This window comes from Nelumbo nucifera, chromosome 1 (assembly GCF_055504915.1).
Source record: "Nelumbo nucifera cultivar China Antique chromosome 1, China Antique-T2T, whole genome shotgun sequence".
NCBI classification, from domain to species: domain Eukaryota; kingdom Viridiplantae; phylum Streptophyta; class Magnoliopsida; order Proteales; family Nelumbonaceae; genus Nelumbo; species Nelumbo nucifera.
In genome coordinates this window covers 117,908,460-117,924,357 of record NC_142649.1, presented here as the reverse complement: position 1 = coordinate 117,924,357, position 15,898 = coordinate 117,908,460, and the positions used below count along the sequence as shown (strand labels likewise).

The window sequence follows — 15,898 nt, the reverse complement described above, 5'->3', positions numbered from 1 at the left end:
TCAGGTTCTGCCACTTTCTAAATGGATACGGATCGGGTAAGATCTCGTATGGAGTCCTCTCTATTTCATTTATTTACTGAAGCAATATGTCATATATAGGAGTGTCCATGAAAAACCGAAAAACTGAACCGAACTGAAAAAACCAAACTAGAAAATGTGATTAATCAAATCGATCGGTTTGGTATTTTTAAAAAGCCAAAAGACCGATTCGGTTTTCGATTAATCAACAAAAAAACCGGTGGTTAATTAAACAGGTCGGTATATATATTTATATATTTTTAATATATATCGCATATTTTCTATATATTATATATAAATATATATTCATTATATATATAAATATATACATATATTATATTTATAATAATCTATTTATAAATATATTATATATTTTTATAATATATTATATATCGCTTATTATTTACAATATAATTTTATACACATATTTATATAATATTATAAATATAAAAAATCAAAAAACTGAAAAATCGAACCAATCAAAAACCAAAACTGACAAATCAATTAACCGATAGTACCGATTCAATTTATAAAAATTGCCCATGGTCCAATTAACTGAACCGGGACACCCCTAATCATACATTGACAGGTAGTGTGACGTCCTACTCAGGATGTTTCCCGTTCAGGGAATAAGAGGCCTGGCTTACGTTGGAATAACTCCAAACCTTCTTTTGCTTTTTTCCCCTTCTTTGCCATGTTTTATAGTTGTTCGTAGTTAATTCATTTAGTTTTTTGTTATTGTTTGATCACCAATTAAGGCTATACTTGGTTTGAAAGAAAAGGTAGGGAAAGGAAAAAAAGGCAGGGAAACCTATTTAAGGTTTGTAAGAATTTTCCTACCTTTTCTTACTTTTTTCTTCAAACTAAACACAGCCCAAGTGAATTAACCAAGAAAAGAGAACTCGTCCTTGTTTTTACATTCCCAATTTCCCATGAATGCTGGAATTTTTAATATGAAATTCCTTGGTAAGAACTTTCGCCAACTTTCTGTTCCCCTCTTTTACAAACCAAACAGAGCTTTGATCTATGTGCAATTAAAAAAGGCAAATTGAACTGGTCCCTCAAAATTAAGAAAATGCGGGAACAATTTTCATTTCAACTACGTAATTGAACACATCTATCTGAAAAGAAAAATGATAGTTAAATCCCCGGTTTGTTTCTAATTTGGTGAACTAGAAAGTATTACACATCTTGATTCCAACAGATCAAGATTCAAGAGTCAAGACTTCATTGCTTGATTCAGGTTCAAAGTCTGAGAGTGGTGCTTTCATGCAACCAAATGCCAAGGTTATATGTCTGCGTGCAGTTCACCCTTCCACCGAACCCAGATAGTTGGAAGCTGGAAGCCTGGAACCAACATGGGGTGATGTAGAATAGGTAGGCTCCAATTTTTAACATTCTTGCTGGGCACTAGCTTGTTGGACTGTCAAAAAAAAATGAATAAATTGCTGAAACCTCCCCCTGAATTTTGGTAATTATAATCATCTTTCTTGAATTTTGATACAGTTGCAAGTAGACCTTTCTATTAGAATCTTTTAACAAGAGACATCAAAATATCTAAAATACCCATACAGTTACTAATGAGGTTTTTTACAGAGAAAAAAAAAAAAAAAAAAAACAATACAAACCTTATGGACAACAAGAAAATAGAACATTTAAAGTTGTAGTTTTAACTTTGAGCAATTGATATAAAGGGCAAATTTGAAAAATAAATCAAATTTGGAAAAAAGAAGGGAAGGATTTGAGATAGCAATGGATACGAATAAAAAAAATTGAAAAATAAACATTTTGGTCAAAAGGAATTCTATATGGATCTTTTCATGCCTCTTGCTAGAGGGTTCTAAAAGAGGGGGTCTAATTACAACTGTATTAAAAAATTTAGAAAAAATAATTACAATTACCAAAAATTTCAACAACAGCTAGAAACTTCAGGGGAGGTCTCAGCAATTTACCCATAAAAAAGTAGGCAAATTGTAACCCAAATAAGTCTTCTGATAATCCAAACAAGTCAGGGATTAAATTTGGGTGTAATGGGTAATTACGGCATGTAATAGGATCTGCAGCACACTTTTTATATATTTATTTAGGCAGCATTTATACTGTGCTTGCTTTCAGTCTGCACTCTGCAGCAGGTGTCCCATTGCATATGGGCATTTACAAACGTGTGCTGAGACACCTGCAACATCCAACATACTGAATGAAAGTGCAGGATAGACCATATGTGGCAAGGCAAAGGAAACCACCGTCAGACCATCTTCGCCAGAGGCTTCACGGCTTCACGCTTTACCCTATTTTAGTTTCAGACCACTAGTTTCCTGGCTTTCCTACCCTGCGACCCAACACTTTGTAATGTTTAGTAGAAAGATTGTTTTGTCCAGACCAAATATCTATCCAGTACGATAATTCAAAATATTTTTTAAGTTAGAATCTTTGAATGATGGATGGTCAACTCGAAATATACGTACCACAGTTCACTCAAAAAAGCTTCATTAATTGCATAATAGTAGTAGTACTTCACTTTTTTTTTCACTATTTTCTGAGTTTTATAAAGAGGCGTTCAACAAAGTGGATGACCAGGATGTGCAGATGCTTTTAAAACTTATTTGTCATATATATTACAAAGCTGTGAAGCATCAACAGCGGAAGAATTTGTCCATTCATGCCATGGGAGACAAGACTGCACAAATGGCATCTCCCTTTACATGCTGCTTCAATATTGTAGTTGTACCAATTATACATATGGCAACAATAATAGTACTAGCAACTAAAAAAATAAAAACAAAATGGCATCTTTTTTTATTTTTATTTTTGGGAGGGGGAGGAGGAGGGGCAGGGCAACCAATGGACCGGATATTGATTCAATCCGATCAGGTCCAATATAAGTTCATTTCAGATGGATCAGGTCCAATTCAATGCGATGAATACTTTGGGCCATTTTGGGCTGATCCAATTCAATGTCTGGACTGTCCAACCTTTTTGATTCTATTCCAAACCTGGTCCATCAACACCTGTATTCTTATGTTGAATGGACCAGAAATTGGTTCAATCCAATATAAATTCATATGGATGGAATAGGTCCAATTCAATAAATACTTTTGACCATTAAGTCTGGACTGGTCCAATTTAACATGTCTTATTAGTTCGTCCAATCCATTAAAATTGATTTTGATTTGAACAGATCAAACCCAAAACCAATCTATTAACACCTCAGCTCGACAAACCTTGGAACAGCTCAGCTCAACAATAGGAAGAAATTGCAGTTCAAATCAGAATCAAGAACAAAGATGATTAGCCTGGATGCTCCAGTAGTCTCTTTGTAGACATGCTCGTACCTTATATTCAATCTCTCTTCTGCTTGGATGCTCCAGTAGTCTTCCGTTGAGGCAGTAAATGACTAAAAAAAGTCTCCTACAATCACAAAATCTCTCTCTCTCTCTCTCTCTGCTTAGAGTAGAGCTTCCCTGGCGGCCCAGGTTTCAGCGATGTTGATGGAGGGACCAATCTTGTCAGCTGAAAACAACTCTGCCTTCACTGTTTCTCCCTACACAGCTATAGGAGATTCGACCATTTTGAAGTTTCAACATTCAATGCCTCAAAATTTATGTTGATTAGAATTTGATTTTGTGTTTGGCTCATTGTTCTGCGCCTCATTCTTTTAATTCTCGTTCATTCTAGGTAAGAATGACAAACAATGAATAATTTAATTACAAAATTCTTGCCATGTGCCACATTCTTTTTAGAATGAAAAATCAGCCCCATGGCACAAAAATTGGGTAGCTTGTAGTATGAAAAATAATCATGCCTCATCTAGTTCATTTTCATTATTTGAGGAAACTCTGCCTACAAAACTGCTGCCATAGATATTTATTTTTGTGAATATACTTTTATAGAAGTGCTTTTATGAAAACGTTTTTCTAAAAATACTTTTACATGAAAACACTTTTACGAAAGCACTTTTATAAAAGTGTTTTTACACGAAAGCACTTTTACCAAAACGCTTTTATAAAAGTAAATTTATGAAAAGTACTTTTGCGAAAATAAAGTATTTTTATGAAAGTTCTTTCATAAAAGTACTTTTTCATTAAAGCATTTTTATGAAAGCACCTTCATAAAAGCACTTTTATGAAATAACTTTAATAAAAGCACTCTTACAAAAGCACTTTTATAAAAGTACTTTTACTAAAGCATTTTTGTGAAAGTACTTTTATGAAAACACTTTTATAAAAGCACTTTTGTGAAAGTACTTTTACAAAACATCTATGCCAACAGGTAAACATTGACTATTGGCTATCCATTGGTAAACATCTACGCCAACAGTTTTGGAGACCTAGGTTGGCAGTTTATGAATATCGGCATTTTCTTTTTTATAGAATGAAAATGAGCAACATAGGGCACTTGTCAATCTAAAAAGAATTCATTTTTAAGAAAAAAAAAAGTGTTTGATTCATAGCAATATTTTCTCATTATGCCTATTTTTACCCATTCTTGTCCATTTTAGAATTTCATCTTGGATTAAAATGAGAAACAATGAAAATTGAATCAAACATGACCTTAATCTCCCACAAAAAAAAAAAAAATCTTTATACATTTTGCCAAGCATTTTCAATTAAAAGTTGTGGAAATTCCTTGATGTTTTTAGAGGTGGCCTTGTTTCTATCTTTCCAAATGCCAAAAAAACGGAAACCTAGCTTTTTCTAGAAGTGATTAACTATAATATTTATTTATCCCACTTGAACTTTCCTCCACCATTCAATTAGAGAGCCAAATATCAGGTTTCGGGCCTAGGCATGAATTCTTGATGGTGTTTCACACCAGTCTTAAAAGAGCGAAGTCTAGGAATAACTGATTTTCTTTTTTTTTACCAATTATGAAATTCTTTTTTGTCAATTATGAATATGTTATTTTCTTTTTTTATCAATTATGATGTGATTTTCATCCTAAAACCAACCCATTGACGCAATTTTGAAAAAAAAAAACTAAAAACGTTATTAGGTATTGAAACACCCAATGTGCATGAACAGGCATATTGGGTATATCAATACTTTGAACCATGGTTTTTGAACCGTTGTTGACCTGGATGGTCGGACCGTTTGATCCGGGAACTATCCAGGCAATCAGTTCTGTTTTATCGCAAATCCGGCCCTTGGCCAAAAACCGTTGAATCAGTCAATAACCCGTTGATCCGGGCGATTGAACCATCGACCCGTTGACCCGTTCAATAGTTTTTTGCTGTTTTTAATTTTTTTTTTAATTTTTACTATCAAAACGGGCCGTCCATTCGAACCGGACGATCAAACCATCGACCCAAAAATTGTGATCTATGGCTGTTTTTTACAGTTAGTCCCATAGCCCATCCATGGGTAAACTCACCAAATGGATAATTGTGATCCACAATAATCCTCTGCATCTTGGCCCCTTTCGTTAAACCTCACTCCAGTAGCAACCATGTTTGTTTATGCTATGAGAAATATGCTAATGCTACACCACGTATATAAAGAGCTTTGGCAATATGAACTTCATTTTCCTCTTTGCAGAGGACCAATGGAAATGAAACTTGAGAAGATGCAAAGGACAAGCTGAACGGCATAAATGTGTAGTTCTTGAATAATAATTTTGCTTTTGAAATAATTGACAGAAAGGAACCATTCACTGAAAAAGAATTACTATGATTTTTGAATAACATGTTCTCTGGGGCCAAATCGCAGAACAATTCCTGCAACATCTTTAAGAGTTTTTATATTTTATTCAAAGGAAAATTCCTGATCAGTACCCTATACTTCGCCTTGAGTGATAATTTGGTCCCTGAACTTTAAAATGCAATAATCAGTATCTGAACTTTCGAAGTGCGACAATCTAGTACCTGCTGTTAATAGACAGTTATGTATATCACATGACCTCACTGTGATTTAAGACTTTTAGAAATGTCAAAATTACCCTTAAAAATAAAACATTGTTCATCATCTTCTTCCTCAAATGAAACAGAGCCCACTCTCTGTCACAAATACCACAAACACTGCAAATATAATAAATTAATCAGAGAATTCACACAACCAACTTGCTCATTTGGTTCCAATAGCACCGAAGGAGGTACGGCCCGGAGGACGATGGAGCCACAACAGAGACTACGGTGGTGGGTTCAGTGTCCATGGCGGGTGGGGAAAGGAGTTGCGAGAGGATAGAATTATTAACGTTCTTGCCAGAAAACAGACACGTTTATGACGGTTCATCATTTGATGGGTTCCCGATAGATCCCCCCTCCCCCCTCTTAACAGATCATTCTTGTTCATGGTTAATTCCCGGCGGATCATTCTTGCCCGTTGAGGGGATTCATGGAACTATGGTATATTGGTGTTTGTAATTTGGTATTTTTCAAATTTACAAATAACTTATGATCCATTGTAAAAAGCTGTTAAGTTTAACTTGTCAATGTGAAATGTGTCCATGAATTCCCTTTTTGGGTTTACTGAGTTGGATTCCCAGACAAATCAGATTCTGCCATAATTATATATCTAAGTTTTACTTGTCCTTTTCTACTTCATCTTTACTATTTTTTACAATGATGGCTATCTTTTACAGGCTCTAGAAGTTATCCACGAACTTCAGAAGCACTTCCCCATTAAACGATCCCCAATGACACTACGGCTCACGGTACGAGAGAAACTTTTCTTCTATTATGGACAAGCTCAATGCCTGGAATGCCAGCATTGTTTCAAAAGATGAGTCTTGAAATCAGCTGTCTGTGGTAAGTAGTATGAGAAGTGAGGTGTGGTCCATATGCTTTGAAAAGAAATGAATGGTTGATTCTGATTTTAGTGGATGATTGATAAAGAAAATTAGATAGGCATTTGTGTCTTTTTACATGTCACTTACCGACTGATGGCAGGTACCAAATTGTGGCATTTCAAAAGTTCGAGACCAAATTGTCACTTGAGCCAAAGTAGAGGGTGATAGGGAATTTTCCCTTTATTCAAATACCAATTCATAGTAAACACCCCCCCCCCCCGTTAGTTATTCTAAGTCATTTTTTCTCACTGTAACAGCTACATGCAAAAAATCAAAAAAAAAAAAAGAAGGAAAAACTATTACAACTTTACACACTTTGGTTTCCCCTTTAGCAACTGAAGGATGAAATGACACTTGCTGAACAAGATAAAGCATTAATGTGAGTAATAATTTGCACAAAAAATAAAATATCATGTGGCAAGAAATGAAGGTGCTTTGGGTCTAACAAAATGGAAGAGAAACACTCAGATGTAAACTAATTTGGTTTGGTCACTGTGACCTTGGGTCTTCATCACCGAGGAACTGCAAATTCTAGAGAATGTACAAAACGAAATAAAAGAAACGATCAGTATTAGAAAAAGTTTACCCTGACAAGCAGGATAGAAGCGGCTGCATAACAAATGAGCATTGAACAGTTCGAAGAAATAAGAGCTAAAGCAAGGATGACCATGAAAAACCCAGGCAGGGCATTCATATTCAGCAGAAGAATGAATAAGATTTTCACTAAACTTGGAAGTAATTTTAAGACTAAACGTGTTCCACCAACTCAACCATGATACTATGTATTTAACTGAGTGGACAGCTATCCATCAAATTGAAAATGCTTGGAAAATCAGCAATGAGGGAAGCTTAACACTATGAGACTCCTCACAACCGGATTAACTCAGGAATCTGCCTGTCTCCGCTGGACAAGAAAAGATGATAGAGTATGCAGACAACTAGGTGACTACCAGAAGCATGGGGCACGGGATGCTTGTTTCAAGAAACAAAATTGCAAAGAACTTCAGCAATTGACGGAAAGAAGCTTGATATTTACAAGGCCATCTGAGCAAATGAAGGTTAGAGGATAAAAACAATATGGAATCTGGTATAGACAAGGGAAAGATTCCACAAGTGTGCAACAGTTTATGAGCAAAAAGCTAAACAAACAAAGCACAAAACCGAGGGATATACATGCATCAATCAGCTCTTAGGCATGTACATGCTTAGTAACTCCATTGCCTATATTTCTAGGTCACAATTTCTTGATCCTCGCTCAACACATCTCCATCTATGATTGAGGAAGGTTCCCATCTTCCTTCTTGACTCTAATTCCTTTTTCTTTTTCCTGTAATTATCAGGACCAATATCCCATCCATATGCATAACAAAATCACAGGTTGGCCTAAGATTTTCTAGCTGTAATGTCACAGTGGTCTTGAACAAACCAAATTCCAATACGTAAGCGGCATCAATAAGCATTGCCCCAGTACAGTGGACAGCAAAGGCATAGTATCACAGTGTAAGGTGACTCAACTTCCTCTTCAGTTCCCAATATCCCCTCTACTGACCACTTTCTTTCAAAAGGAACTGGTAAATAGTAACAAACCAGTGCCTACTCTTATCATCTTTAAAGACAATAAGAAGAATTTTCTAAATTCATTAAAAACCTTAGGTTGCTGTTTTTGCAAAACCAATGCAGCCAACCTGCAACACCTAAGTACAGGTATCAAATCACAAAGAATGACTAAGGATACCGTCACCATCGAAACCATACAATTCTAATCCCAACTATAAGTAGGAAAAAGGGCCTCATGAATATCCAATAGGAATGGGAAACTCTATCCTTGACTTGATGTATAAAGCCAAACATACTAGGCTCCATTTCTTTCCCTGATTTCCTGTATGCCAAATGGTTTGCCTTTTGTAATAAACTTATGCAAGTTTCCAAAATTATTGGGTGGTTGGGCAAAGGGGAGGAGAAAAGCACAATTTAGAGAACTCTACCCTTGACTTGCTCCAAAGAGACAAACACTCTAGGTGCCCTTTCCTTCCCATCAGATTTCCTACATGCTACATCTTAAAAATGTTTCTGTGCACTAGTGCAGTTTACCATAAGTAGGGGTAGTTTGGTCAAAGGGGATAAACAGAACAAGAACAATTTGTACCTACAAAATTCCAAAAAATCCAACTTGGTTTGAAACAAAATATTGTTATTTACAGGTAAGAGACGCGATTTACCTCAATTCAAACTGAAATAACTAAAATAAAATACCAAACAACACTTCCACATGAAGGAACATAAAATCTCTCCTCCCATAAACTTATGACATATTTATTATGGATAATATGCATCATCATGAAAAATTTCAATTCAGAGTTTTTCATTTGCCCACTGTTAACATAATAACATTACACAAATGCAATAGGTCTCATAAAATGTTAAGACAAAATCAACAACAGGAAAAAAAAATACATCCCTTGATTAACATGAAAAATAACTCAGTAAATAGCATAACAAGACGTAAATCTTGATCAAAGTAAGTAGATTTAGTTTCTCAATACAGATTTCAGAAACCATGGGAAAACAGAACAAGTTTTTTTCCTTCTCAAAGTAACTGAGGAGTTCCTATTCTTTTTGTTGTATAAAGCCTACAGTCCTTGTCACAAGGGTAATGCAAGTCCTATATAATAAAGTAGAGAAAAGTTAGAATACACATAAAGCAAGAAAAATCCATTGATACTAATTAACAAGGCACAAAACACTGATGTGACATTTGATAGTCAGTTGGAACTAAAGAGTTTCAATTTTTCCCCTTCTTAATTTTAAGTTTTCAACAGATGTAGTTCTATTACAAGAGAAGAAGTAAATGAAAAGGCATTGTAAACCAATGCTGAAGCGGGGGGAAAAGGACAGAAATTTCCAATTGAAAAGGGTACAAAAGGATACAATCACTATTCACTAGGGATGCAAAATCAAGTGCTCAAATTGAAGAGTTTCAACTGCACTGGACCACTTGGAAAATTTTACAAATGGTCAGCCCTAACAATCATATAAATGCAAGAATAACAAAAAATTTTGGCTTGTGGAAAAAAAAAAAGAAACAGAATAAAATATTCTCACTACTATAAGAGGCATTGCCAGTACTTGGTGTTCCATGATTATTGAGTGATCACCCATCTTAAGGTAAATGATTTTGTTTTAGTAATTTATTGCATTACTGATACGTTTATAATCTCTTTTTTTTCTCCAGCATACGTTTGTAATCTTTTAACAGAAATGAATTGAGGTCATTTGAGGCTCTTAAGATGAATTTATCTTTATATTTCATTAAGGGTAGTGTAATGGTTTTGTTTTCAATGATGAATTAATAAGGTTCGAATGTATATGGAGAAAGAGGCTCCTTTCATTCCACGTCCTCTTAAACACCTCACAAATCTCAGCTTCGGAACCCCCCCCCCCCATGCATTTAGTAACATTTAAAAAAAAATCGAAAATATAGATCATTCAAAGAAGTTAACTGCAGCAAACAGAAGAAAAAAAAAGTTCAGGGAGAATCAGAAAGGAGACGGCGCATATTGGTCTTCTGTTTTGACGGAAAGCACGTTTGGTCATCCCCATCTATTTCGTTCCCAATATAGAACGTACGAAGAAAAGAATTTCAGAATTTGGGCAACTACTAAACTCCTCTTATCTTCAGCATCATTTAGAAACCATGAGAGTATCTAAAAGACGTAGCTCGAAAAGTCAAAGAACCAAAATACCTTGAGAGAGCCAACTCCAGCAGCTGGAATCAACGGCAATGATGGATTTGAGACGGGCAGAAGCAATGGCGCTGTGGAGCGGCATCAGAGACTCAACACTTCCCAACGCCATGACCAGCCTAGCAAGAAATTATAAGTGATTTGATAGAACATCTCTTCATAGTTTCAATATGAAGAAAATAAACAAAAAGGGAAGCCAGGGTTTTAGTGTCCAATCAAAGAAGTGGAGTTACCTCGAAGCGCAACCAGGGCTCCTTGTAATGGGAGTGAAGGGAGAAGACATTGAGGTTCTTGGAGTTACCACTTTCGAAGTTAGGGTTTTTGGCCTAACTGCGATAAACCTTAAACCCGCCTTTGTAGCAGATCTGAACAGTGTAGCCATTCCTTCTTCAGGAGAGATGGAGGAAGAAATAAAACCCTTTAAACCCTAAACGCATGACGCATCTGCACAATTTAGGCCGACCATATCCGGTCCAGGAATATTCCGAATCGAACTAACCCTCACCTCAATTTTCTTTAATTAAAATCTTAAATATATGATTTGACTAAAGTAACTAAACTACTTTAATACAATTGGACAATATCCAAATCCGAATCCGATTATAAAATTTGATATCTGAATTTGAATTGGATTAAATATTTGAATATTCGATTTGGTTTGAATTTGACCAATTAATTATTTTAGATTTTTAGGTAATTAATAAATATATAAAAAATAGTTTATTTATATAAAGTATATAAATATATAAGTTATTGATATAATTTAATTATTATATATTATATAAAATATTTTTATATATTATATATAGGAATTATATAATCAGCTGAATTTAGATATTTATCGAATGAAATCAGATAATTCTCGAATTTGATTCGATTACTTAAATGGTATGAATAGGGTCATTGCCCTTTTGATATATTCAATGTCAAGCATTTTTATGCTTACTTCAGTGAAAATGGCACCTATGAAGTCTAAGTTCGAGGTCAAGCTCTCCTCAAGTTTACGATAAGCCCAAGATGGGAGTGAGGTTGCAAGGATCACAAGGCTCAGCCACATCCCATGATATTGCGAGGTCAAAAACACAACAAGGCCTTGGACGACGCCTACCTCACTATATTCCAACTTTGTGAGGTCATTTTGCTAGAGCACCACCCACTACGAGGTTGCCAGGTCACCTCGCTAAAACTCGCCTCAATAATTAATTGTTAGGGTACTAAAGGTGATTTTCAACCCCTAGCTATAATAGAATCAAGAGGTTTTTACCATTCAATTCAATTCATTTTTAGAAATCTTAATTCCACTATAAGGTGGAATGAATCTTGATCGTGGACTATTAATAGATTAGGAGGGAGCTGTAATTTTAGATTTATGAGGGGGAGTGCAGTCTACTTATCCCTAGAATCAATTCACCAACAAGGATCATAACCATCCAATCCTGATAGCTAGATCGCATGATGACTTTACCGGCCAAGCTGTTAATCTCCATTTATAGCTTATGGATGTCTAATTGTTATAGCCATCCTTTTTGTTTCTCTCTTTCAGTGTTTTCATTTTGGCGCCAAATTGGAATATCTTTTCTTCTTGAATATATAAATAAGACAGACCAAGTTGTATCATATAAGTGGATTTTGAGAAGAATACACTTTTTGTTGTAGTTTGTGTTGCTTCCCCTTCTTTTCCCTCTTGCTGGACTTGTTTACAGCTACAAAGGTCAAACCCTTGGCATCCATATGTTAAGAAGAGACCAAGGTCATTGCCCTAAACGAGTTGTGAAGCCAAGAGGATAGTGTTACTGACTGCTTTAGTCCTTTACTGTTGTAGAGTTTACATTGCCTTTCAAAAGGCTTACTCCAGAGATAATTAATTATGTAAATTATTTCAAAAGGCTTACTAAATTATTTCAAAAGGTTTACATTGCCTTTCAAAAGGCTTACTCAAAAATTAATTTCACTATATTACTCTTGATTTATTTTGTTAAATTAAAGGTTAATAAAAAATTGTTATTTTTTCTCTAGTTTACTAATGAATAATTTTGGCAAATTATTAATTTATGAAAGTGAAGTAACTTATCTAATTTTGATAATTTTTGTACTTTAGTTTTGGTAATTTTGGTGATTAATTTTGTTATATGGCAAATTAAATTTGTGATCCATTTTGTTATATTAACTTTGGTAATTCTATATATTAGTTTTCCTAAAAATTTTAATTTTTGGTAAATAAATTTTGGTAATGCTGGTAATTTTTGGTAGTTTAATTATTATAATTTTGGTTATTTGGAAAGTTAATTGTGGTAATTTAGGTAAATTAGTTTTGGCGATTTTGTTAAATTTTGGTATATTCCCAAAATTAATTTCACAATTAATTTTATTAATTTTGATAAATTAAGAATTAACCAAAGATGTTATTTTTTCTAATTTATGAATAAATAATTTTGGGAATATTAATTTATTAATTTTGGTGAATTATTAATTTTTGAACATAAATTAATATTGATCATTTTGGTAATTTTTGTACATTAATTTTGTTAATTTTGGTGATTAAATTTGTTATATGGGAAATTAAATTTATGATTCATTTTGTTATTTGAATTTTGATAATTTGAACTATTAATTTTCCTAAAAATTTTAATTTTTGATAAATAAATTTTCATAATGTTGGTAATTTTTGGTAATTTAATTATTGTAATTTTGGTTATTTGGGAAATTAATTTTGGAAATTTAGGTAAACCAATTTTTATAATTTTGTAGTTTTGGTAAATCTAATAATTAATGAATACAACATAGGAAGTCTGTTGCTCTCCTTGCAACTTATTTTTTATTCAATAGCTACACAAAATCATGGTTCTCATACTCTTGAAAGCAAAATTTGGGTATAGAGAATTTCATTTAATTAAAACTTTTTTTTTGAAATTTTGATAAGGGACCTATCACATCATCCATTTTCATCTAAAAACATTAAAGCTATCAATCTATTTGTATAAAATATATCAATAAACTAAAGATATGACATGATATGCCCATTTGAAATATCATATAATTCCTTTTGAGACCAGACCTGCTCCTCACATAGGGCACCTCACACTAACCTCACAGGCACATCTCATCATGCATAGGGAATATCTCTTGTGAAAAATAACGTATAAGTTTGGAAGATGTTCCTAATGCATGGTGGGGATGTGCCTGTGAGATCGGTGTGAGGCGCCCTATGTGAGGAGCAAATCTGGTCTCATTCCTTTTACTACAAATTTTCTTGAAAAAATTTGTACATAGCAAGGGGCCCCGACTAGTTCATCAATAAACTTTGTGAGTTTGAACATTTCAATGGGGAGTTTCGAGCGTTGTGTTATGCTGAGCAGATTCACTCCATCCTGACTCAACTTGTGCTTTGAAGTTTGAATTTAAAACAGATGGGGATGGCCAAATGAGACAGTGTATTGTTAGCTGGTAATCAATTTAATTTAGTAACTAGTAGCGACCCGTGTGATGTATGGGGTTTGTTAAAACAAATTCAAGCGATAGAGCTAGGGGTGCAAGTTGGGTGTATCCAATTCAAGGTCGACCCGATTCAATCAAAGCTTTTGCATGGGTTGGGTTTGAGTTTTTGAACTTTAAAATGGGCTTGAGCCAAAAAACTCAGGCCTAAACTAAACTCAAATTGGGCTTAGGTTGAGGCCTTGGAAAATGATCCAATGCAATTAAAGTTTGCCCAATATCAACCTATTCTCTATTTGAAAATTTAGCTACAAAGCTCAATATGCCCAAGCCCAAGACTCTACCCCGAGTAGGGATGGCAATAAAGTGGGTTCGGGGAGGGTCTTGTAAATTCCAGACTCTACCCGCCTAGCGGGTTGGATTTTGAGAATCCAAACCCTCCCGCACATGAAAATGCAAAACCCTCCCCATATTCAAGCCCAATATGCCCAAGCCCAAGCCTAGCCCGAGTAGAGATGACAACAGAGTGGGTTTAGGGAGGGTTTTGTAATTCTAGACTCTACCCACCTAGTGAGTTGGATTTTGAGAATCCAAACCCTCCCCGCACATGAAAATGCAAAACACTACCCGTATCTAAGCCCAAGCCTAGCCCAAGTAGGGATGGCAACTGAGTGGATTCGGGGAGTGTTTTTTAAATTCTAGACTCTACCCGCCTAGCTAGAGGGTTGGATTTTGAGAATACAACCCCTCCTACACGTGAAAATGCAAAACCCTTCCCGTATTCAAGGGTAGGGTGGGTTGGGTTTAAAACGTGCATCTAATTTCTTATTATTTCTTGTTATATAAAAGCAATAAATAAGTAAAATAGCATAAATAAACAACAAAAAATTCAATTATTTGATTAAGATGTAAAAGAACACAAACTATCAATTATCCTTTACATCTAATTCAAAATATTATTAAATTCAACACCTACTACATAAAGTTTATATGCCTTCCAACAATATGCAAGTTGAGGGGTTGAGTTTAGCCTAATACCGTACCCTACCCATAACGTATGGGTTGTAGACTCCCAAAACCTGACTTGACCCAAAACCCATCCTTCAAACATAAAGAGCCCGCCCCGTCAAGGTTGGTAGGTGTGGATACTCATTGGGTAAGGTAGAAATTTCCATCCTTAAGTCCGAGATGGTTAGTTAAGGTTGAGTTGGGCTTGGGTTGGTAAACTTAGGCTTAACCTTGAATTGGACTAAGCTTAAGCTTGAGGTTTGAGGCTTAGGATTGGATTGATCCTCAACCCGACCCAACCCACTCAAGTTGCACCTAACAGAGACCCATGTGATGCATGGGCTTTGTTAAGAGAAAGCTAAACAATAAAAGCACATAAGAGTAGACAACTATTTTATATTTTAACCTTTTAAATAATTAATAATTAGTTATATTTTATATACTACTTTTAATAAATTTTTTATAATACAAAATAACACTAATTAATTTCAACTAGGTTGTTCATCAAACTAGTGAAACCGACCAACACAACCGAACTTGACTTGAGTTGGTTGGTTTTCTACTATTTTTGGTGGGCTTTAGTTCAGCAATTTTCCATATTCCTTAATCTAAAATATATTATATTATAAATTTAAAATTTTTAATTTATTTTTTAATAATACCATTGTAATTTAAATTTAATTTTTTAAGTTTGAATCTTTTGAACTAACCAACCAACCAAACCAACAATTGACCCAAACCAATATAACCCAAGTTTGTTGGTTTTCATTAATGGTTGGTTGGTTTCGGGTGACCAAACAATATACAACTGAATCGATCCAACCTGTGAACACTCCAAATTTTAGCTAAACTAATAGTTTAATCTCTAATAAATAACACTATTTTAATCCCCAATAATTATTGAAAATTTTCTA

At 34.5% G+C, this 15,898-nt stretch overlaps 1 protein-coding gene across 1 annotated transcript; it reads right to left on the bottom strand.

Annotated features, from left to right (window-relative positions):
• Nucleotides 1-9,139: 9,139 nt before the first annotated feature.
• Nucleotides 9,140-10,984, bottom strand: LOC104601773 (protein NONRESPONDING TO OXYLIPINS 2, mitochondrial-like). Its single transcript, XM_010265233.3, has 3 exons — nt 10,778-10,984; nt 10,545-10,663; nt 9,140-9,463 (listed from the first exon to the last, which is right to left on the bottom strand). Exons 1-3 carry the CDS (start codon nt 10,924-10,926, stop codon nt 9,444-9,446), a joined length of 288 nt encoding a protein of 95 aa, XP_010263535.1. The 5' UTR covers nt 10,927-10,984; the 3' UTR covers nt 9,140-9,443.
• Nucleotides 10,985-15,898: the final 4,914 nt, after the last annotated feature.